The sequence below is a fragment of the Cupressus sempervirens genome, chromosome 10, assembly GCF_028749045.1.
Source record: "Cupressus sempervirens isolate cs-2001-9-10 chromosome 10, ASM2874904v1, whole genome shotgun sequence".
Classification (NCBI taxonomy): Eukaryota; Viridiplantae; Streptophyta; class Pinopsida; order Cupressales; family Cupressaceae; genus Cupressus; species Cupressus sempervirens.
In genome coordinates, this window is record NC_143127.1 from 936464445 (window position 1) to 936489667 (window position 25223).

The 25223-nt window shown below is 34.9% G+C and overlaps 1 protein-coding gene across 2 annotated transcripts in view; it reads right to left on the reverse strand.

The window, feature by feature from the left end:
- Positions 1-25223, reverse strand: part of APC6 (anaphase promoting complex 6) — a 169758-nt gene that overhangs the window by 40084 nt on the left and 104451 nt on the right. The window contains exons 10-11 of one of the 2 annotated variants that reach the window (XM_089806963.1): positions 24277-24402; positions 8747-8816 (exon numbers count right to left, since the gene is read on the reverse strand). In XM_089806963.1, the coding sequence (XP_089663089.1) occupies positions 8747-8816; positions 24277-24402 (196 nt within the window). The remainder of the gene's footprint in view (positions 1-8746; positions 8817-24276; positions 24403-25223) is intronic. The other variant, XM_089806964.1, reaches the window with a different exon arrangement.

The window sequence follows — 25223 nt, forward strand, 5'->3', positions numbered from 1 at the left end:
AAACTTACTAATATTTCTAACTCTAATGCTTTATGCAAATAAATAAAACAAATATTCTTAATGGTACGCAAAAAAGAAAATGCAACAAAGACACTCATTATTGATGATCAATTCACTGCAATTCAATTCCAAGCTCGCATATAAAATTTTACTCAGTGGTCCAATATCCACGGACTTAGTTCAAAAATCCATTTCTTTGCGAATGAAAAAATAATGTATCATAGAGTGCATATATAGTATGCAAAAAAATTTAGGAAGTCTATCTGAATTGTCTATCATTTGTTTTTTGCACCTATACTTATACATATATGAAAAGTCAAAAGGCAACCAACGTGTCCTTTCATGTTACCTAATCACCTCAATTGGTTATAATCAATTAAACAAATAACAAAGCAATCCTTTATTTAAATGTTATCCATGCTTGTAGCCTCTGTATTTATCTTATTGTTGCCTTCATATCACTCGCCCATTCCCTCTTTATCTATTGCCATAAATGTTAAAAGTGTCATTTTGAATATGGATAGGAGACTCCACATGATATTTGATGTATGGAGTTTGTTTTATTTTATTTTGATTGCACTCGTCTTCACTTTGACTCTATGGATATCATTCAGTCATATTCCATGCAAGATATATTCATATAGTAAGGTTTTTTGCCGCTTTGTGTCCATCCATTTCTAGCAAAGACTTTGTGCGATTCTCCATTTATTTCCTAGACGATATGCTCAACACATACATTCATTTCCATGTTATATGTACAAAACAATTTCTATTCACGAGATATGCTCTGCATATGGTGCTATGAAAGTTCTTTCAGATATATATCTCTGCTTTTGCTCCTTTCTGCACACGTTCATTAGATGTGGATGTAATTCCAATATAATATCTTATTAAATTTGTCGCACATATTCTTTATGGGTGTCACTTCCACATCAAATCCCTGTGTGTCTGATAAATCTTCATCCCTCCGCGTATATCTCCAGACTTGCAAAACATAAAGAAGCATTAAATATCTGCCTCCGAATAACTTAATCAAGATGTCACCATTATTGGAATCTTTGTAACTCAAGATAAAAAAGGAATGGCATTCATGAATTATAGAACACAAGGGTTGTATGAGCGACACATCTTCATACATATGTGAGATGCTTAGTAATGAGATTACCATTCGGAAGCGCTCAATTAAAATCTTTTCTTATTTCATCACTTCCATCTTGAAAGGAAATATTTAATTGCCATTGATGAGTAAAGCACTTTCATCGTTTACACTCTTGTATGCTAGCTTAAATGTTTTTTGATGATAGTAATAATAATTCTTATAATATATCATCACGTAAACTCTATATGCTTTGAACTCCTCTTACTTTTGACATAGTGACACATATATGCTAGCATTTCAACGTACCAGAGTATTCCTGTTGGGCACAATAATATAATCCCGCTTGAAGTTTTTATGGTTTTTGGAATACTCTGTATTCACTACTTAACATCATGAATGCTTCTCCACTATTGCATATCGATTTTAACCATCATTCAATCATTGTAATTGGTCTTTATGTGATTACCGTTCCATCTTTATCACTGCCTTACAAATCATTTATACTTTTGTTGAGGTTCAATCTGCATATATCATCTAGGATGATTAGAGGTTACTACATGAAAACCAAGCATTTTTCTCTATAGAAAAACATATAGTTTGAATAATTTAAATGCTGAAAGCTAACAACACTGCCAAATTAAAATAATGTTATGAAGCTTAAAAATAAATCTTAAGGACAAAAAAGAAAAAGATAATCACTATTGATTGGATTAAAAAATCATCCCATGAAAAATGAGTGAAAAGAGATAATATAAATGGTCTTAATTTTGTGAAAATTAGAGCTCCATCACAGTATATAGTCTAATTTAATGTTGAGATTTACTTTAATGTTTTATTTAAAACATCTAAGTAAATACTTGTTTTTAAATAAATATTTACACAATATGTAAACTATATAGTGTAAATATTCTCTTTTGAGCTATTTAAAGTGATTTTTACTTAATAATCAATTAGACATGTGGTAAATAGGAAGTTTAAGTCGTTCAACTCAATAACATATCTTTTTTTTAAATATGTCACATGCAAATGCATCTAGAGAATGAGATTCACCTGTTGCATGCAAATGCAAATGACTAAAACATGCAAATGCATCTAGAGAGTGACATTTACTTTGTCTTACCCAAATGCATGTAAAGTCAAAGCATATTTTCAACAGATGCAAATGCACTTGGAGTGTGCAATTTTGCACTTGAATGGAAAATATTGACTAAGGAAAATGAAAAAGCAAGTCATTTTAAATATGTAAAGGGCTTTCAAGAGTCCAATTTACATGAAAACTCCTTTTACATGTAAAAACATCACATGTAATTGCACTCATAGAGTGCGATTTGCACTAAAAGGCTCCAAACATGTAAATGCTAAGTTTTTTAAAAACATGCAATGACCTTTCTAGAGTTCGATTTGCATGTAAAAACACTTTTCCAGCCTAGGCGTCACATGTAAAAAGTCTTCCAGAGTGCAATTTGCCCTAAAACATGACATTTCCAAGTCATTTTAAATATGCAATCACTCTTCTAGAATTTGATTTGCATGGAAATTGCTTTCTACATGCTGAACATTGCATGTAATGACTCTCCTAGAGTGCGATTTGCACTTCCAACTCAAATGCATGCTTATTTTAAATATGCGTTTGCAAGTTGAGGGTCCGATTTTTCCCTCCAAGCAAAAAAGTTGGAATTTGAGGAAGAAATAAAACATGTAATCACATCCATAGTGTAATTTAGCATTTAGATGCATGCAAACACATTCAAAGGGTGTTTTTCCCTCATTACACAACAAAATGACTCATGTAAATGCATTTGTTGGGCACATTTTTCTCCAAAAATGCTTTAAAATATGTATTTTGCCAAAATGTTTTGCATTTAAAGGAAATTGAAGACCACATTTTGGCATCTACATGCAAAATTGTCCATGCATTTGACCTTGGCGATCACAATTTGCAACTTTGAATTTGTCAAAGGCACTTACAAGTTGCATGTGTTTGCACTTGGAGAACCTGATTTTGGAGAAGACTTGTTCATCTTAACTTTTTTCCTGTATTTTTGGCTCATTAAGCTCCAAGTATGTAGAAGGTTTCAACTTTACTTGTGTTTCTTACTTGTTTTGCTACATTATTGCATCCTTTGGCTCATTTTTTGTCCATTTGTTCAAATGTAGACCATGTCTTGCATTTTGTCTTTAAATAAATGTGAAAACTTGTCATTTGCAAATGTAAAAACTCTTCCAAACTCCAAAAACAAAACTGGGTGTAAAGGGAGGTTTTGAAATTTTTCAAAGATTTATACCCAAGAATGCAAGTGCATTCCCATGTTTCCACCTCCCATACTTCATCCATTTTCCACTTTTCCATACATGTAATCACACTCTCTGAATCTGATTGCATGTTTTACATCATGTAAAATGAGGAGTTTTTACCACATGTAATGACATCTAGAGAACCTGATTTTAGTGCGAACTCACATTTTAAAGCACCCAAACTCTCATCTTGCACATATCCAAATGAGTCCAACTTGCCTTCTTGACTTTTCGCAACAAAAGTCTCTTTTTGCCCACATGCAATCCATCATCCTAAACCCAATTTGGCCATTTTTGCCCAAACTACAAGTTGTTCCGTTCAATCCTAGCCTTCAAAAGTGTTCAATAAGTATCTAATTCATGCTTCAAACACCCACCTCTCATGGATCCTCATTGTAATTCAAATCCTAAAGTTTTCAAGGACCCGATCTTATTCGAAGATGCTTTCATCTTCATGTTGTGACGCACTCTTCAAGATGTCAAGATGTGTTAGAATTTCCTCAAAGAATAGAGACATCCCGTCGAGAAGACGTGCTTCGAATCCAAGGAAGCAATAATTCATTTAATCTCCACATTTTCATTAGCTGGCCTAGAACTTGAGTTCGTGCGGGAATGCGCCAAAGCACTTTGATTTGTGAATTAAAAAAAAAAGAATCATTTGAAGATGTTGATGAAAAAGTTGTTATGGGTTTACATCCAGACATCATTGAGAAGGTTTTTCAAAGTGTTACAAACTCCAAAATGTACGAATCTGACAAAGAAGAATTCACAGCTACGAAATGAGGAAAAGCTTGTTTACATCGAGTTTTCAAATAATAAATGGCAATTTACCAAAGCGAGTACAATAGCACAGAATACACGGACTTCCAATCCAGCGATCATCCATGTTTCTATCACCTAGTACAAAGGCTTTTGTTGAGGATCTACATGATTGAGTCGACGGTTTCAACTTTTTCTTCATATTTTTGTAGTTGCAGAAAATGAATTGCATGTGATACAATTGCATGTCCTCATGACATGTAATCCAATAATTCTCCTCACCTAATTTTACCAGGTTAAAGTGGTTGAGTTGCTCCCACTTTTTCCTTCTCTGACTTTTTTTCCTATATAAGCCTTAAGGAGAGCGACGCTCATTGTAAAAATGATCTTTTATTGTATGCAAAAAAGCTTTGATAAAATTATGTAAGCATAACTTTGATTGTGTAGTATTTTTTTGAAGACAAGTGAATACAAAGAAACAATTGAAGCTGAAACTTTGATTGAGAGCAATTGTGATAGCACAAATTAGAGGCTTTGACAGTAATTGTTGGAGTTGATGAAAGCCAACTCCGAAGACGCCCAAGATCACCTGCAGGCGAAAACCTGTCAAAGAGAAGCTAAGGAGAGAAGAGCGAGGAGAAAGGGAAAAACCCTAAACGGACATGAGAGACCACAAGATATTGAAACACAATGAAAATGTATTTACAACAATGAAAAGTGATATGAAATACAATGAGGGAGCCCGAATATAAAGAGCTCCAAGAATCTTCTAGAACAAGCTAGAAGATGCTAGGAGATAAGTGTGACAACTAAGCATACATCCACTTGAGGTGGAAAGTCCTCGAACAATGTGAGAGGATAAGTATGACTTAGGAGAGAACAACCTCCCATATTGTCAACAACTTATAGCTAACTCCTAGACTACAACTAATAAATAAATGCATTTACCTAAGTAAGCTTAAGTAAATAGAATAAATAATTAATAAATTAATTATTTACTCTAACAACCCCCCTTAAGTGCAACTTAAGGAAATGCCTTAAGCTCACAAAACTAGGATGAATGCAGAATGGGTCCCGACAACGAGGCCATGTTAGGTACCCATGTACAATGCAACAAAATGCAACCTCTGAAAACAGGGAAAGAGAGAAAACCACGTGGGAAAAACCCTCCCCCAAAAAGAGGTAAGAACCTAGTGAAGAACTAAAGAAGCCTCCAACTAGGAAAAATGTCCCCTAAAACAGGAACAAGGAGTGATCATGAAGAACATCACTGAAGTATGAAGAAGGCGCAAATCTGCCAAACTGCTGATCTGAAGAACCTCCATGGAAGAAGAAGGCACGAATGTCTATATGGTAGATGATCCATCTCACCGAAATGCATAGGTAGCCAGCCACTGCAATCGCCTTGTATATAGGATCAACCACTGAATACATAGCTCACACTAACGAACCATCGAACCATGGATGCATTAGAACAACAGCATAACCCCCCCTTAATGTAGATGGGGTGTGATGACAGGCAACTAAGAAGGTGGGCCAAAGTCTCTTGCAGACGAACCAAGAACGACGAGAGAGGGAAAGAGATACAGACACCTATAAAGACACGGTCAAACTGACTCTACATGGGGCTAATGTCGTGGAAGGGACACTCACTTGACAAAGGGAGAATGCCTAAAACAGCAAACAACTATCCCCCCCATGGTGCTTTATGAAAATAGTGCAAGTACAACTAACTCAAAACAACGTTCATGACCCCCAGAATGCAAAAGTGGCACTTTATCTCAGTGCGATACAAAAAAGTGCTTCAAAATGATAGCTACAATGATCAAAACTGAAAACAAGCTGCAACAAAACAAAGTACAGCCTAAAACAAAGGAAACCATACCAGGAAAACGATCCTTGGGCCTAAAACACTCAAAATATCCACCATATAGCAAAAACGCCAAAATTATGATAGAAAGAGCATGAGCCAAAAACTAAGAAAAATGACCACATTTCTGAAAAGGTGATAGAACCAGCTTTCCAAAAATATAAAGTTTTCAAAAAACGGGCATGGGATGCAAAAGATATGCTTGCCAAAGTCAAAAAAAGAACTTCGGACTTTGACTGAAAAAACGGGCAAAAGAAATACATCAAAATCTAAAAATAACTGCACCAATGTCTCCATCTTGGAACCAACTTTCCGACACTTCTTTCGGATTGCAAGCAAGGATGATGATGCGGCACTGACATCATGCTAACATCAGCATTTCACTAGAAAAAATTTGACCGTCGCCGCAAAAAAAAGTGCCACGTGGCCAAGCAGATGACGTGGCAGGGGCCACGTAGCAAACCTGCCACATGTCACAAGCACTGTGGCTCTACCTGCTAACTGTACCCCTCGATGACTAGTCAGATTGTCCACACGGCAGCTGAGTCGGAGCAGACCTGGAATGGCAAGTGGGCGGAGTTCTCCGGCGGTGCAAGAGCAGCAGGACGCAGAGGCAGAGGGACTCGGTGGCGCCGCTGGCGGCGGTCGGGTCGGACTGCTTGTCGGTGGCTCAGCCGGCTGCAATGGTTGGCAAGCAGTGCGCAAGTAGCTGGCGGCGCGTAAAAATAAATTTGTTTTTTTTAAAAAAAGTCACCAAAAATGTTCGTACAATCCGTACGGCAGCCTGTAGGGCTAAAAAATTTGCCTCCCTGAGCTCTGTCTCCAAAAACGAAAAGTTTTATATGAATCCTGACTGCAAACGACCTTCCGGATCCAATGGCAGTGTCCATTTGAGCTGAAAGTGCTCCGAAAAATCGCTGATCCCCTGATTTGAAGAAAAAATGCACAAACAAACTAGGGTTTGTGACACTAAATCATGGCTTCAAAAATCCTTCAACGAAGCAGCAACAAGAAAGCTCTGATACCATGTTGGAGTTGATGAAAGCCAACTCCGAAGACGCCCAAGATCACTTGCATGCGAAAACTTGTCAAAGAGAAGCTAAAGAGAGAAGAGCGAGGAGAAAGGGAAAAACCCTAAACGGACATGAGAGACCACAAGATATTGAAACACAATGAAAATGTATTTACAACAATGAAAAGTGATATGAAATACAATGAGGGAGCCTGAATATAAAGAGCTCCAGGAATCTTCTAGAACAAGCTAGAAGATGCTAGGAGATAAGTGTGACAACTAAGCATACATCCACTTGAGGTGGAAAGTCCTCGAACAATGTAAGAGGATAAGTATGACTTAGGAGAGAACAACCTCCCGTATTGTCAACAACTTATAACTAACTCCTAGACTACAACTAATAAATAAATGCATTTACCTAAGTAAACTTAAGTAAATAGAATAAATAATTAGTAAATTAATTATTTACTCTAACAGTAATTTGCATATGTTATCTTTGATTCATGTTGTTATTGTATGTTTAATAATAAAGCATAACGAATTAACAAACAATCAAAGCCAAAGCTTCGACTAGGAGTGATTGTGGTGATACATAAACTCGAAGCTTTAATTGTAGCTTGTATTGTTGTCTCAATTCACAAAAATAGTTAGAATTCCCTACTTCTGGAAGTCTTCGCGCCCAATTGGTAGAGGTTATTCTTATAGAATAGATTAAAATAGAACTTGGAGCCAAACCAGTACACTTTCAATCAGCCAATGAGTTGGTGTTAGTTTATCAGTATCACCGTTTCCAACTATTAGCTAGAAGTGTAGTTAGAGATTTCATCTTGCCCATGCGAGTTACTGGATTCTTTCCTGAAAGATAAGAGGAAAGAATATTGGTAACACCCCTAACAAAATCTCTCAACTTCTTGCTTAGCTTGAATTGATCCAAGGAACGGTGAGAAAGGGGAGCCTTCCCTTTGAAGTAAGAGAGACTTTGCCTCATATGTTGTGGCTGGTCTACCTATTTTGCGATTGGATTTAACAAAACTATCGATTGCAAAATATCCACCCAACAGGAATAAATTTGCCATCTGTTATCCTAGTGGCATGTGCACCACTCATGCCTCTTAAGGCTTCATTGGAAATTTTGAGCCTTAGCTGTAGTTTCCATTTGGCAAGGGAAAGAAGCATTGTTATCATTCATGCAAAAGAACTATCCCTCTCAAAAGAGAATATAAGCTAAGTGATTTCCTTGATGCAAAACAAAAGGAAATGCATAAGCACACTTATCTGATTAACCTGATTATTAGATAAATTATATCTGATTAACCTGATTATTAGATAAATTATAGCTTGTAAAATAACAGATATTACTTTAATCTACTTCTTACACAACATTGTACATAAATTAATATACATTTAATAATATCATAATGACCTCACGAAAGCCTGCTATTAAGATACTGAATGTAACTCTAATATAAATGAGCTTTATCAATAAACAACCATGCATGGAAGAACACAAGGTTGAAATCAAAAATGTCCGGGACTCTCGTATCTTTAGTAGTTTTATCAGTCCACACAAAAACAGGAAATTGTGTTTAATCTTTTTCCCTTAAAAAGGACCATTGTTTCTTCTCATTACGAGACATATTTATTTAAAAACATCAAACAAAATGGTTTTTGGTAAAAAGATACAAAAAATAACATGTTCAAAACTGGAAACCTGTTCGGCAAGTTTAAAGTTGTGTGTGCGCATGTACTCCAGTCCAATATATAGTGTTGGCAAATGACACCTGCATTAGATCAAAACATATCCACATACTTTATCGCAATTAGGACACAAGTAGAGCAAAAAATGTAGGAAACCACAAAATTCATAAGTAATCTAAAAGTTGATGTCTATAGTAGTGGCATTTAACATGACAAAAAGAGAATGCCTACCTGAAGTTAAAATTATACAATTAAAAAGTTCAAAAAATGTTAATGCAGCACTTGCAACAATCTTATTATAAGTTATTTTCAGAAATGAATATTATATAGCTTTTTCACACAAATATTTGCCTTCAACTAAGAATATAGTTAAAACAGAATCTCTCCCTGAATAGATCACGGAGGCTTATATCTAAGCATGTCCTCCAAGAAGCAATGACTCAACATATTTGCATATAAATTTGATCTTTATATTGAAGGGAAAGCTGTTCCTTGAAATTTCTCGATTCTCCTAACATGAGAGATGAAGGCTCCCCGTGAAAGCTGCCCTTGCATCTTAAATTCCATAGGAACTCTATATATAAACTATTCACAATTTTCCCTTGCCGTCCAAATATCCTTGATGATAGTCCTCACCAAGAAATGGGATATTAAGCAGGTATTCAAATTCAGCTTATATCTAACTCCAAAAGGTTTTGGCAAAAGAGCATTTTCCAAAACACAATGTCAGAAGTTTCTTTTTATTAACCTACTTTGTTACAAGTCAGTGTAGTCATGGCCAAAGGGTACAATGAAAAAAATCCAACCATGCAACCAAATGAACAATCGCACAACACAACTTGATCAGACAAGATAAAAAGCAACATGATATTTATTACTTGTCAGTTACAGAAATATTACAATCTGCCATTGTGGGATTCACAACATGCTAGGCTACAGCCATTTGATTCCAAATGGGACACTCTCTGCAAATAAAAAAATTTAGCTGATATTGCAGTACAGTGCCTGTATTAAACTATCTACCATCCTTTTCCTACATTCTTTGCTACATTCTAAAAGATCATTAAAAGAGATTATACTGCAACTCCTAATCATAGGAATGATCTCAGTTAGCTATAACATGATTCATGGCTCAACATCAAGTGAAACATGTGCCTCGACAAACATAGGGATGGAACATTCTAAAAAAAGACTTGATCAGTGAAACCAGTTCTCATCTTACTACGCCTATTGGTGCATCTAGAACTTAATATGGTTTCCCAAGGATGGAACATCGTAGAGTCGATGTAGAAAAGGCATATCCAACCACAAGGTGACAGATACAATTGTGAGTGAAACCCAACAAATGAAAAAGAGAAGTAAAAAAATATACATTTTGTAATGGTGATTGTAAAGTCAACAATGATAGCTGAGTTAAAATATATAGGCAAGTAAATTATGATGTTTCTAAAAGAAAAAGAAAAAAGAAAAAAAAAAAGTCAGAAATTCAACAATGAAAATGGAGTCACAATATTTAGGCGATTATATTATGATGTTTTCAAAAGAAACAAACCTAAACAGAAGGCAAAAATAAAAACTAAATGAACCAACTAAAACAACTAAGATGACCATTAAAGAGACATTATTTAATACCCACCCTTACTGGTTGCTGTTCTAACAACCCTATAGAAGAGATAATCTAAAGACCTTTTTGTCACAAATGCATAGAAGGCCGCCCCCTTATCTTCAGAATGCTCTACAAAATGAGCCTGCTAGTGAGACCCTCCCTGATTCCACAAAACTTCTGGAAATGACCAAGATAACCAAAATTCATTCAACCTAATGGTGGGTGAACAAAACTTGCCCCTTCCTATAGCTAGAAACACCAAGAATAGCTTTTGTAACTAAAACCATGATTTTGAGAGATGTTGCCAAACCCTTTTACAGATAAGCACTATGACCCAAAACAAACACCAAGTAACCATGATTTTTGTGGAAAAAATCCTAAAACCATCAATGTGATATTGAGATCACCAAAAAAACAGTAAAAAAAAATTGAGGAAAAATCAAAACCTAGGAACAATTTTTAACAAGAAATAGAAGAAAACAAGCGATTTTTTTGTAAAATAATAGATCAAATCCACAAGATTTTTGAAATAAATCAATCAAAACCCAAACACTAAAACATCAACAAGTAGATGGCACAAAATCCAACACATGGATCAGCTTATAAACTTCGTTTTAAGAGGAAGCAATAAAACCCTTCTAAAAAATGAATATTGTGGAAAAAAATTTAAAATCATATAAAAACCACAATAGTTTTTTAGGAAAAAATTAAAAAACCTCACCAAAATTTTTGAAGGAAAAATTTATTAAAAACCACCACTAATTTTTGTTTTATAGGTAGAAATTAGAAAAACTCTCGAGTAATTTATTTCTCGCAAAAACTCAGAAAGCTGATGCCAGATCACAAAATGGCCACAAATTGCAAAACACCTCAAGCAAAGGGTCGCACATGTTCTAAATATGATGACTCAAGAACTAAGTTACCAAATTCTCTCCTGAACCTAGGAATTCCTGGTTCAATTCTCTCAAAAGTCTGGTCCTTGTCAAATTCTATCAAAAGTCTGCCACAAAGACCGAATTTCGTTGGGAATTTTCTCAAAGGAACCCTGGCAGAATTCAGATGACTTTTGAGCGACTTTGGATTCTAGCATAACAACCCAGATAGAATTTCAAAGAATTTGGTCAAAAAACACTTTTTTGTTTACTTTTTTAAAAAGCTTTTATTGCCAAATTAGACTCAGAATTAGACTCAAGCACATGACTAAACTCAAATTACTAATCATATTTAATTTGAATTAGATGTTACTTGAGAAGAATCATGTAAGAAACCACACTTGGTTTGGCAAAGTAATTAAGTTCAGACTAATGAAATTTCGACAAACAGTTGGTATGCAACCCTCATAAAAATATTGATACTACTGTACTATTATCTCATTGATTATTAGCAAAAGTAATACACAATCCAGAATTAACTTGCTAATAGAAATGATAATATGTTCAGCCTCACATTATGGCAGAGTGCAAAACCACTATTGGAATTTATGCATAAGTACAAATTTATCATGCTAAGCCAAATGACTTCAATTCCCTGAACTACCCTAGCAAGTTAAATGCAACCAACAATATACAGTAGTTTGGTAAAACCTGGTGTTTGTCGTGAAGTGGGAGATGACTGTTGCGTGACTAGGTCTGGTCACTTCTGCATCCAACGATTGCTCACTGTCATGGAGTATCTACAGCAACCAACTGTGGCCCCTCAAGGATGTCTACCTTCCCATAAATGCTTGCCTACAACACACCCGCAATGTGGAAGCCTATGTGGTTAGCCATGCTGCCCCTGCCGCGTGCTTGGTACTCGGATGTTGGCGTGGGTGATAAGACCATTCACCATTTTGAACTCAAAATACTGTTCCCCTGCTACCAACTCTGCCAGTTATTTCTACCATTGATTCACTTCCACCACTCCAACATGAATTGCCTTGTGCTCGGCTAGCATCTCACTGTCATTTTTTTAAAGCCTTAAATACCTCCTACAGCCCTATTGAAATCACGTGATCCATCTTGCCAACTGACCCTGGATGTTTTCAGAACTCACGGATGGTATGATTTCCCTACTCCAGTTCTATGTAGTGTCTGATAATATAAATTTGCGGCCTCTAGTAATCAACAATAATCTCCTTCTAAGGTATACGCATGGAATACTTACTGCTGAGAACCGACCTTCAGCTGTGATCTAGCTGCCAATCATTGCCCTTGATCCTGAGTTACAATTCCCAATAAGTTGTCGAGGCTACGTCCAACTCCTCTTTCCTCTCCCAAGGGGTTTCGTCCTCAAGAGTTTAGTGTCTAGTCACATCAAAGCAATCAATTTCATATTTAATAAGCTGATATATATTCATGGTGATAATCCCAAAGCAGATGCTTGCTTTTATAACCTCAAAGTGAGGGAAGATACGAATAACTAGGCAATGTGGGATTAAAGCCTATTTTGTCTTTTAGTCACTTAAGTCATTTTTTGTCATAAAGTGACTTTAAATGATAAAGTCCTTTATAAATCGACTTTATAAAATAAAGTGGCTTAACCTTAGGAGTTACAACTTAAATATCTCCACCAACGAAACCTAATAGATCCCTATGACTAGCTGGCATCCTTAAAACAAATGTCATTAGTCTATCCGGATGGAAAGATAGACCAAAAAGGTGCCATTAGGTCTAGCACGGAGAAGGGGACATTACAAATCAAGATGTATAAAAGTGACAGGGATCTATTATGGAATGTATAGTGTGCATATAGGCTAACATGTATAGAAAACTATGGATTGAACAAAATTTAAAGAGATCTTTACTGTGGTTAAATATGGATCCAAAGCCTGCTTTCTTAGCTTCATCCAGTCTGATTCAAAGCTGCTGTCTTTGAATTGAGTATGGCAATTAATGTATGAAGCTTACAATATGGCACAATCATAACATTGGCCTTAAACCGGTCTACAGCATTATCTTTTGTGATTCTAATTTGCAACAGCAGAATGATGATTTGCTCAATAGTTTTTGATGATATTTGATCGTGATGGCTGATTATTAATGTTGACATTATTGTTTTCGAACTGAAACATTGATATGGCGGTGTATTTTGCTATGTTGTTTTAAAATTAGCATAGTGGTGCATGAACTTATTTGTTGCATATATATATATGTGTGTGTGTGTGTGTGTGTGTGTGTGTGTGTGTATTTTTTCTTTTACAGACGAACTCAAACCGAATCCAAACCCAACCCCCAAAAAATTAAATGAATTTCGAACCCAAATCGAGAACCCGAACCGATACCCGAATCAGAATCGGCAACTTAGCTCAAGAAAACAAAAACAAGGACTAGAGAAGTTGCGACCACAAAAAACAAGTCCATAGAGGTTGCAGGTCTGCTTAAGAAAAATGCAGCCAGTTGAAGCGCCACAGATTGCACTGTCAGAGGTTGTGAGAGGTTGTGAATGGACAGGAAAACTCAGAAGAATGCGACCTATGCATAGAAAACCAACAAAACTGTACATAGCGCAGAAAAAATGGCATGGCCATAAAAGGAGAAAAAGCCTCAACCAGGAAAAACATTCCATTAACACAATTTTTCTTGGAGGAAAAATGAGCTTTGAAAAAATTAGGAAGAACCGTCTCTCTAAAAAACCATAGATGGGCCCCATAAAATTCTTCAAGAAATATCTTCAAATTTCTCAACAGACAACCTCTAATGACTTCGTTTCACAGAAAAGCGAGACACAAATTTCTGGGGAAAAAATCCAGATAAGTAGAGGCTACGAGTTTGTATTTAAAAAATTTGCCAAATTGCAGAAAACCCCATTTACCCGCTCCTATACTATGTAATGGCAATTGTATATTCAACAATTAAATCAGAGTTAACATATATAGACACTTACATTATGATGTTTCTAAATGAAGCAAACGTAAACAAAAGTCAAATATAGAAACTAACTAAACTAAATAAGATGAACATTAAAGAAACTATTAATTATTTTATTACTTTTGGGTGGTGCAAGATTGCTCTTACACCCTAGGACAATCCAATATTAAAAACCTAGGTTGATTGAAAAGAGAGTCACTCATTTTCCAATGGCTAGGGGGAAACCAAGAGATGTAACTAGCCTTGAAATAAAAAATGAGTCCTCTTCAAGCCTCCACTTCCACTTCACCAAGCATTCTTCATACTTACTGTTTCTGGTGCTTCTTCCAATCTAGAGATCAAAAATCTCCCCAGTGTCTTCCTTTCCATGTTGCAATATTTGATTTCTCCATGTTAGGTTAAATATTATATGGTAAAGACCACCTAGCATTTAGTCATATGACTTTGTTTTTTCCTAGAATATGCCCTAGACGTGTTTATTAAATTTATAGTGTTCTCACACTCTAGTGAATTACTTAGTTGTTTTGTCACTTGTTAAGGATCCTTTTGGACGAGATAAGTTCATTTGATCTTTCTTTACATGCACTAAGGTAATTGGGGTCTATTTTTCCTAAGGAGACTAAGTCATGCCAACGTAGACTATATTAATTTTTTATTTTCCTTTAGTATTTTCCTTTTATTTATTCCACATTCATAATGCGGGTTGCCTTCAGTACCTATAGCCCTTTATAAGGACTTTACTTCTTATTTATTTGATGAAAATCATGGATATCTCTGTGTCCTCGATTACAATAATATAGAATCAAAGCGCAACTAAAGCCACAATATGTTAGAGCATAAAGACAATGGGATTGCTACCAACAAAGACTCAATGGATTGCATGATGGAACAATTGTCATTGATGTCAAAGGACTTCATTAGCAAGGATAAGATTATTAGTACAACAATCATCAATATCAAAGGTATGAACATGAAACTACAAGTAAGCTGAGACATGTGATAAGTTTCAGGGCATCCAATAGTATAATAAAGAAAGTGATACTCACAAAGTGAAATGCGTTACTAAATTATCATGAAAGAAACATATGCCGAATTGGTTGACAAGAAAACAAGAATGACAAGAAGTTTAATATCGTGGACAACAGAAGCTATACCATATGCATTACAACCAGACATAATATTTGACAAAACCATTAGAGATGAAGTCAATACAAATATGATGGATATATTTAATATAAAGCATTTGTGATGGTCATCACATGTAACTATAGAATCGATATAAGTGACTATGCAACAATAATAAGACAAGATGTATGCTGCAATGGTAATCTTAAGAGTGTTAGACGTATGATTAGAAAAGTTAACCAATCAGAGAGATATAAAATGTGTGATACGTATGATTAGAAAAGATAACCAATCAAAGAGATATAAAATGTGTGATAGCAGGTGTCGTCGGCTATAGAGAATGGCTTGAATCATATGCTGAGTCATTAACAGATGTCCAAGTCAGAAGATATGTCAAGCATCGATACGACTAAGGAAAGACTTACGGCAACCTCCTCAGAATATTGAAACGTATGCACATCCAGCACAAAGTCCACGTCAAAGAATGAGACGGCTAGCACATACATATGCAGCGATAATCCTTCAGCATTTCATTTAGAAGGAGGGCCCGATAACATAAAGACTTCAGTGATTGACGGGGTCATCACCATGTTTGCCACACAATTTAAGAGGACAAAGAGAAACAAACAAATATCGAGTAAAGAAAAAAGGAGCAGCAACATTGGGAGACAAAACAATAAATCTGTGATAACAAAGTTTGATTAAGACAAACCTAGGAATAATTAAAAGACAAATTCTTCTTTGAAAAGAACCGACAGTATAATAATATGCAGTCAGCAATGAATCTTGGAGTTTACAAGAACAGTATACCAGCAGCCACGTAATACAAGGGATCAACCATATCAGATTGCAGAGATATGTGTGCAATTATACATGACAGAGTATATCTCGGGCATAGACAAGAAACAACAAGTCAGAAAGGATACTTGCCACGTCAGTCAGCATTTAAAAAAATAGAAAGGTGCATTGGAGATTACACGGCAACATGAAGATACAAACCACAATACATCTTAGCCACAATATTGATAAGAGTCAAAGGCAGCGGCGATATATGTGATATGTCTGCAGTGAATAAATGACGGGCAGTGATAAACAATCCAACGACGAGTTTAATCAGCCGTCTACTCACAACAATAATAATTAGAGTCAGGAGGTTCAGAATCAGCTATATATATAAACCAAACAAATGATAGTCAAGCGAGCGGTCCAAGCAACGATTTGGAAAACAATTGATTTATGTTTTAAAATATACTCAAGTATAAAACGAATCTCATAAAAGCCTAATGGATACCATCAAAGATCACACTACAACTGAAGCTAGAAAGTAAGCGGTGTGTCAGGCCTCAATTTAGCAAAGAATATAAACATTTATCACAAATCAAAGCAATCACGTCGGAGGAATTAAGTTTATGACTTTGCAAACAAAATGATTCAAGCAAAGAGTACGATTAAATTAATATTATAATAAATAGAAGAATAAACTTATGAAGAGTTACCTCATCTCAAAGAGACATCTTCTCTTATATATAAAAGGAGAATACATTTTTTTTTTTAAATGAGTGTAAAAGAGTTAAGAAGCCAGATATATGTGAAATAAAACGAGTATAGATATGTTTTGAAATGTTAAAAAATTGTGTGCGGAGCCGTGAATGAAAATAAGGACGAGTAAAACATATATAAAATCAGATTTTAACATATATATATATATATATATATATGAGTGTGGAGTATATGGACAGATAAAAGTTGAAAAGAATGTGTGAAGATAAGAAAGAGTAAGAAGAGGGCATAGCAGTTCATGTGAAGATATAAAAAGATAAATATATACAGATATAGAAGAGGTATATATATACATAAAGAATGTGCAAATAAAAATGTAACATATATGTTAATGAAAAGTATGCCGATGCAAATTAGAAAGGAGAAAAATAAAGAAACAAATAAAAGAGTGTTTCAAATAGTTCATCATCGGTTGAAGAAAGCAACAATTTCAAGGTAGAGAATCAGTTTGTGTGCAGTAGATTGGTGTTCGCAAAGACAAGCAGTGGGGATTGGTGCTTCCAGTAGGTTGGAATCTATTAAGTGTGAGAGTTAGGAGCTTCCAGTGAGTCGGTGCTTATAAGCATAAGGGTTGGAGCTTCTAGTAAGTCATAGCCAACAAATCTTTGTAAAAGAACAAATTTATATAAAAGCAATTATTTTGCCATGGTTTTCTCCCACAGGTAAATCATTGTATTTTTGTGTTCATGTGCATAATTGTCTATTTCATTATATGAGGCAGCTATCTCTGGTGCTGAGTCAGCAAAGAAAAGATACGATTGAAGTCAAATAAATAGTACTGCTGTCAAAGAAACATTCCCAAATGGCGTGGCCAAGGCATGAATAAATTGATAACTAATATTTGATTATAGATTAGTTTCCAAAAGGTGTGAACTCTTACGACATAAGACATGACCCTGTAAAGACAAGTCTCTTCCTATGTAGTCCTTCTATATAGGAGGAAAGAGTTAAAGGATCGTGATTAGAGAAGAATAATATAGGAAACAGGAGAGGAATTCATAAAAGGAAATAATACTATATGTATCTGTTATTCGAAGAGAGGTTACAGAATATATTTATTCATCGCAAGGATGAGAGAAGAAAGGAAATAAATTATATTTATTGCCGGCAAACATCATGTGACACCAAACTAGCATGCTACAACTTGTCTATGAACTAATACTATCTACACCTACAGGATATAATATATGAAATCTATTAGGAACAAAGGAACAGTATATATGTCGTCATATATATTAACACAAATAAATGGCTATCATGTGGCTGTATAAATATATAAAGTTATATATATATATAATCAGACATATATATTATATGTGATATCATATATATATAGAGAGAGAAAGAGAGAAATAATAATTATGTATTTATATCTTAATATTATACTATATTTATTTATAATTTATATAATGAAATCAGAAATTTTATATATGTATAGGGAGAAGAATAGAAAAATAAGATACAAACCAGTATCAGTCTACAAAATAAGAGGGATAAATAAGTGTATATCTTTGAATAGTCAGGCATCAGTAATAAGCAATGCTTTATGATATATATATCAGGTATGTGTTGAAACCTGAAACTCTTGTTAATCATACCTAATATATAAAGACCATCAGATATGCACGGTACACTAATTATTACATTTAGCATCTGAGAAGGAAGATCAGAGATGTATTTAGGGGAGGCTAGAGTAAATTCCAGCCAATAGGTTGATCCCAAAATAGGGTGGGGATTGGCGACCCCAAGCACCTTGAGGGCATCGTCCCAAGAAAGGCAGTGCACTCCCTATCGCAATACATGGTGGGTTCGGGGGCAACGCCCTTGCGGGGGGGTTCAAAGCCAAAAATTACTCACTGTTGTAAAAGGTGTCGACTTCTATTTTTCTATTGGACGACTTATTCTAGCCCTAATTTTGTAAGCAGCAAAAGCTTATATAAAATGGCTTAGGGTTAGGGATTTTACAATGCATGATGATATTGTAGCTTCTTGCAGTGGTATTGAGAATCACTGGATATCAATAATAATATTGGACTTGTTGTTAGTGGACGTAGCCCAAGGATTGTGTGAGCCAAGTTAAATCCTTGTGTCTTGTGTTCTCTTCTGTGCGATTTATTATTTTGTAATATTGGTTATATTTGCATATAATTGTTATTTATGTTCGTGGTTAATCCGAACAATGATTACATCCAAAGCATCTTTCTAAAGATTTAATATCAAGTGAAGTTAAGTGCTTTCAATCATCATCTTACCACACTAGGCACACTTAAATCCATCAAGAGGCTAGTGGCCCGTAATTGTCAAGTCAATCAAGTAAACATCCACAATCTTTTTCTTTGCATCTAAGTGAGAGATGCAAAGAACCATGCAATACTCCAAAATGATAATATATATCCATCATGAAGACCAACAATGAATAGAAAACAATTTTGGTACTACTTTGGCAACAATTGTACAACATAACCCTGCCTACTCTACCCTAAAACTAATGAGTTACAAATGAGGAGGCCCTGGCCTTTTATAATAGTCCCCAATACAAAGAGTGGCCAATTGATTTGAAATCAAGGGCCACGGTTAATCCATATAATCCCTAATTAGAATTCTCTATCTAGCCGATTTTTTTTATAGATGCAAATTGGGTCTTATCTTAATTTGAAATTAACGTCTATCCCAATTAATACCATTAGAAATATTTAATCCAAAGCCCAATGCAATGTTTAATTGCATTAGACGTTTATCTTCTAATGGTCAATTAGAATCCCCATGTTCATACACTATTTTCCAAGGTTGTTTCGTGTAAAATGTTGGGCCCAATGCTATTTAAGAACGCCACACGCATTTGCAACGAACTTCTGGGCTCAACTTCTCATTTAAAAATTCAAGGCTCATGGTTCTAAGATTGGCTCTCAACTCCAAGGCCTAAGATGAGACAAAAAATTTGTAGATGGCCAAAGGAGACTCAACCCCAAGATGTGACACAAAATTAAAGGCAAGAGAAGGCTCGGTTCTAAGATGAGACGGAATTTACATGGGGAGCGAATCATGTCTCAGCCCAAGATGGGACAAAAGTTACATGAGTAGCAAATCATGTCTCAGCTCAACATGGAACACAATTTACATGGGTAGAAAATCATCTCAGCTCAAGATGGGACAAAATTTACATGGGAAGCAAATCATGTCTCAACTCAAAAATGAAGTAAAACTTTCCTAAGTAGGAAAACAAGTCTCATCTCCAATAAAATTATACTTAGCCAAATTTACCTCTTCTTTTAACATCACCCTCTATTTTATTCCATCTCCTTTATATAGCCAAATTTGCAAAATTACTCCCATTTGACACTTAGACAATTTTCCCAAAGCCTAAAACAAATATACCCTTCTGCAGCTTAGCTTAGTGCCAAATCTTTTCAAAATTTTGGACTTCTACTCAAACACAGCCTCTTGCATCCAGATTGTTGCCAAATCTACCTCAACACCTAAGCCTACCAGCAAAAGAGGGGGGCCCCATTTGCAATGGGGAGCTCGTGTAAGAACCTGTTACATCCCAATTTTTGACCTAGCTTGAAATATAGACGTTGAAGTTCACATGAAGTCAGTTGGTAGTTTAATTTGATATAATCTGGCAAAATGGTAAGATAGTCGTTATGATTTCAAGTGAAGATGACATGCTAGTTATTCGTTAATCGTGAATTCATGGAATTAAGACGAAAGGTTAACTAATATGATTATTTATAATTTAATTACAGAGAAATTCCTTGCAAGGAGCTTGTTGAAGGGGTGGAAGCATTGTCAGAAAAGAATTAGGCAGGGCATCACCATCATTGGACAAACAGGTAGAGGACCAAGCGATTTGTAACAGGACTCATCTCTGGAACTGCATGAGTTGTTAATAATTAATTAAATTTAATTAATTAAGTTTAAATATAAACGTATTCTTAAAAGATTTTAAATTATCTTTCGTCGTATTATTTTTTTTAATAATAGTTTATACATGTGCATTTTTATATTAAAATATTTTGGCATCTTTTTATGTTAATAAATTAATAGAATGATGTTTTAAAAAGTACTTATAAGATTTTAATAAATTTTCGAATTATAATAATATTAATAAAACTTTTTCACCTTTGTTCCAACGATTCATTTTTTCCATTCGATGGAATTCAAAGCGCATTTGAGTCTTGTAATGGCAGAAGCTGAAGAGCCATTCATTATCTTTTTATATGCTTGCCTTGTCGTTTTCAGAGATCACCACTTTATACCGTTTGTTCTTGGCTCCGCCATAGTCTTAGAAACTCAGTATTTTGCAACCCGAGTTATCTATTCGCCTTGTATTCTGTTATACCCAACTCAAATCCTTATTCTGCAAATACGTTTAACCTCTACTAAGTTTCGTCGCCCATTCTGCAAAATGTTATCACCTGCAACATTAATCCTGCTTAGCGCGATATCATACCACTGAGCTTACACAGAAATCATTCTTGCGCATCACTGAGCAGGGGATACAACGAGTATTTTGAAGAGATCACAAAGCAGGGCACAGTAATCTGTAGTCAAGTAAGGATGTGCTAATTCGTTTTTAAATTCTTTCACTCATGTTTTTCTTTGTCTTTTCTGGATCGGGTTGATACAAAATGAAAGAGTTGTGTGCACAGAATAGAGTCTGCAGTTACCTTGAGCTCAGCATATTAGAAAATGCCAACAGAGCTTGTTACATGATTACCAATAAAGTAGTTGATGCTTATGATAGAGCCGATATAGGAAGTAATAAAACTTATGTTCTCATCTTATTTGTCTGATACTACTAATTGCCATCACTTAATTCAAAAATGCTTTTGAATGTAAAACTATACCTTTATCAAACCATGTCTTAAATCTGTAGATTGTGTTATGAAATGTTCTATCTCCAACAAACAAAAACAGTAATAATGATCAACTAAGAATACCAAGGAAATTCTGAGAATGTAGAGTCTTAATTTTATGAATAGGTATAAGATGTAACGGATTAGGCACAGAGGAGACACCAATCTAAAGATCTGTTGATGGTTAGTGAGTGCAATGAGTTGTTCTTTTCTAGTTTGCAAGTTGGATATAATATGAGTTCATCTGTTGTATCTGTGTGTATTGAGAGTTTGTTTTTTCCAAGGATATAGATATTGAAAATTGGTTGAAGATATAAGCGTAGGAGACAAGTAAGAATGTTGCTGAATTTAGAATGGCCAATCGTGTTTTTCTTTCTAATGCAACTGTTGAATCAAGAATGTTCAATGTGTCTCTTTTTCATTAATATAATTGCCGACTAAATTGGGGTGGTCAATAAAAGAATTCTAGTTCTTGGAAAACTGCCTTAAACCATAAATGTTTCTTTATTCATAAGAGAGTATTAAACATGTGTAAAAGATATAGATATGCAATGAAAAACCGTGATTAACTAATTCAGTTCAGAATGTATTACAAACATTCATACCTTGCAAGAGTGAATTTATTAATATTAAACAAGCACCTGGAAATCACGGGCTTGGAGGTCTGATGAGGTTGAGGGGGCGTGAGGAAAGATTCATCAACAATAAGAACCAGTAATATCAGTTATGACATTTTTCATTTAATATGAATTAATAATAGCTCATGCATATTCCTATTATGATGATCTCCTGCTGCCAAGTCGTATGGCATGTTATATATCATGATGCCCAATGAATGGTAAGATGTTCCCTGTCAATTCCGGGTAGGGAGGGCCTTTCTCGTTAGAGATCATGTGGGGATATATATATTGTGGTTCGAGGTTGGGTGGTAAAGCCCTGGCAATGTTTCACCTCTCTCAAGATGTCAGATATGCGTCAAACAGAGATAAGCCATGAAATCATTTGTTTATCGGAAACAAGTATTATCATTTTTATTTACGACAAGGGAAGATTAAATTGAAGTTTTTCATTGTTATCATCATTTTACTTTCATATAAATGAATATTGAATATAAGTATTTATCTAATCTTGAGAAACTGTCACAAATAAACAATCAGAAGGAAAAGAAATCCGAAGCCCTAATTGATACAGTGGTAATGGAAGCCCTAACTAAATCCGTGGTATCGAAAGCCCTAGTTGAATCCGTGGTTGCGGAAGCCCTAAATAGAATTCATCGTCGCGGAAACCCTAGATAAAATCCGTGGTCGCGGAAGCCCTAAATTGAATTCGTGGTCGCAGAAGCCCTAAGTGGTAAGTGGTATCAGAAGCCCTAAATAAACCGATGGTAATTGGTGCCCTAATGGGTAAATGATATGTGATGCCCTAATTCAAATTATAGTGGTATTTAGTTGTAATCTTCAAATGATTTTTGAGGTAGCAGTTTTTAGATGATAGTCAACTTATGAAATTGTTAGTGTATTTGTGGACTAATCCGAATGGTTGCAAAAGCATCCTTTGTTGATTTTCAATCTCAGCTTTTCGAGGTATGTGATTATTAATTTCGGAAGTAATTTCATTTAATGGTATTTCAAGTATTTCGTTAAGAAATTTTGCTTAACTGATTTTTTAACGGTAAATCTTATACACATGATTCTGAATAACTATCTTCCTATGAAACGAAGTAATATCTGTATTCTTTGAGTATGTTGAATGTTAAATTAGACCCGGAAAAACCGGTTGTTACAGAACCTCACAACAAGAACTAAGATAGATATTATTTTCTGAAGAAAGAGCAGAAGTGTAATTGGCCTTCATTATTTTTATTTCTGCTCTTGTCTAATCAGTCAAAACTTTTAGCAGATTCGCTGGAAGTTGCACTGATCAGTTATAGAGAAACTCAGTACTTAAAAGCTTAACATTAGCATCAATTCTTAAATTACAACTGTTGCAAATAAAATCAGTTGGTAATGTAGATCAGAACAATCTTATCCTTTTTTATCTAAGTAATTACAGTGCATGTAAGATAAGATCCCAAATGTTTGCATGAAAGTCACATTTCCTTAACTCGATTGCTATTTGGTTTATTTGTGAAACATACAAGAGATTTTCATTGTTCTCATAAGAATAGCCAGATGGGATATTTCAGTTAAGCCATTTTGGTTTTACTTAACATTATTAAATAATTAAACATGACTTAATGTTCCCTTAAATCTTTCTAGGTTGAGGGTATGTGTAACCCTGGTAGTAGGACTTATGCTGTTTTTCTAACCATCACTCTATCATGAATACATACATGAAGTATTTCTCTCCTTCAAGTTCTCTCGTGTTCTTGCTTGGTCCCTTTGTATGTACTTATTCTCATAAAAGATTACTGTTTGACACACTTGCCAGGTAGCTCAAAACACTTGAATAAACCCTTTGCAATAAACTAACATGCAATCCAAATTTACAACCTACTAATAAAAGTGCAGATGTCCTTAGAAATGAAGCGCTTTATTTAACTTACCCTGGAAATAATCGAGCACATGTTCTAAAAGCAGCCAATGCCTGATCACTTTCATCTTTAGCTGCAAATGCACTTCCAAAGCCGATCCAAGCAGGAGCAAAAGTGCCATCGAGAGATGTAGCTTTGCTGAAAAATACAAAATGAGAAACAATAGATCTATTGGCATTGTGTAATTCAATCAATCCTTAATAAAGCTAATAGAAACAAAAGAAAAAACATTACCAACAGCAGTGTGTTGAAGAATTTTTTATTTTTTTGGAATTATACACTATGATTAGCTCACCACAAACAACACAAAATGTTTTAAACAAAATTCTAAAATTGAACATGAAATAGATTAATAAGTAATAAAAAAAATTACTAGTAACAAGAGGGGAAACCAAAAAAGTTTAAACTAAATTATAAAATTGAACATGAAATGGACAAATAAGTAATAAAAAGAAAAACTAGTAACAAGAGGGGACAATCAAATGGAATCAAGGTTCAATTTTACCCAAAATCTAGAACACTTTAAGGAAAGAAAATGTATAACCCCTCACTTGGACTAGTTGCAAGCCAAAAGCAACAATAATATAAAATAAGTAATTGCATGTTGTAATATAAAATGACTAAATACATCTTGCTGAGTTGTATTGTTAATCACACCACAGAAATGCATAGTTGTAGCAGCTTAGCCTTATTGGCTTTTGCTAGGAATGAATGTTTTTCTCCTCTTGCCTGAATAAAACCCATAACACCTTAAAGATAAATGGATTTGAACACCTCATGTCAGTCAAACCAGAATGTGCCCTCTTCTATGACTGGATCAAGCAATTGTTTTGGACAACGAACAAGAACCTTTCCAAGGAAGGAGTCCCGTGCTCTTCAATCTCTACAAGACCTGGGCAGGTGTACCTTTTAACTTAAGTGGATTTATGATTATATTCTGGTTCTCAACCTTAGGTTCC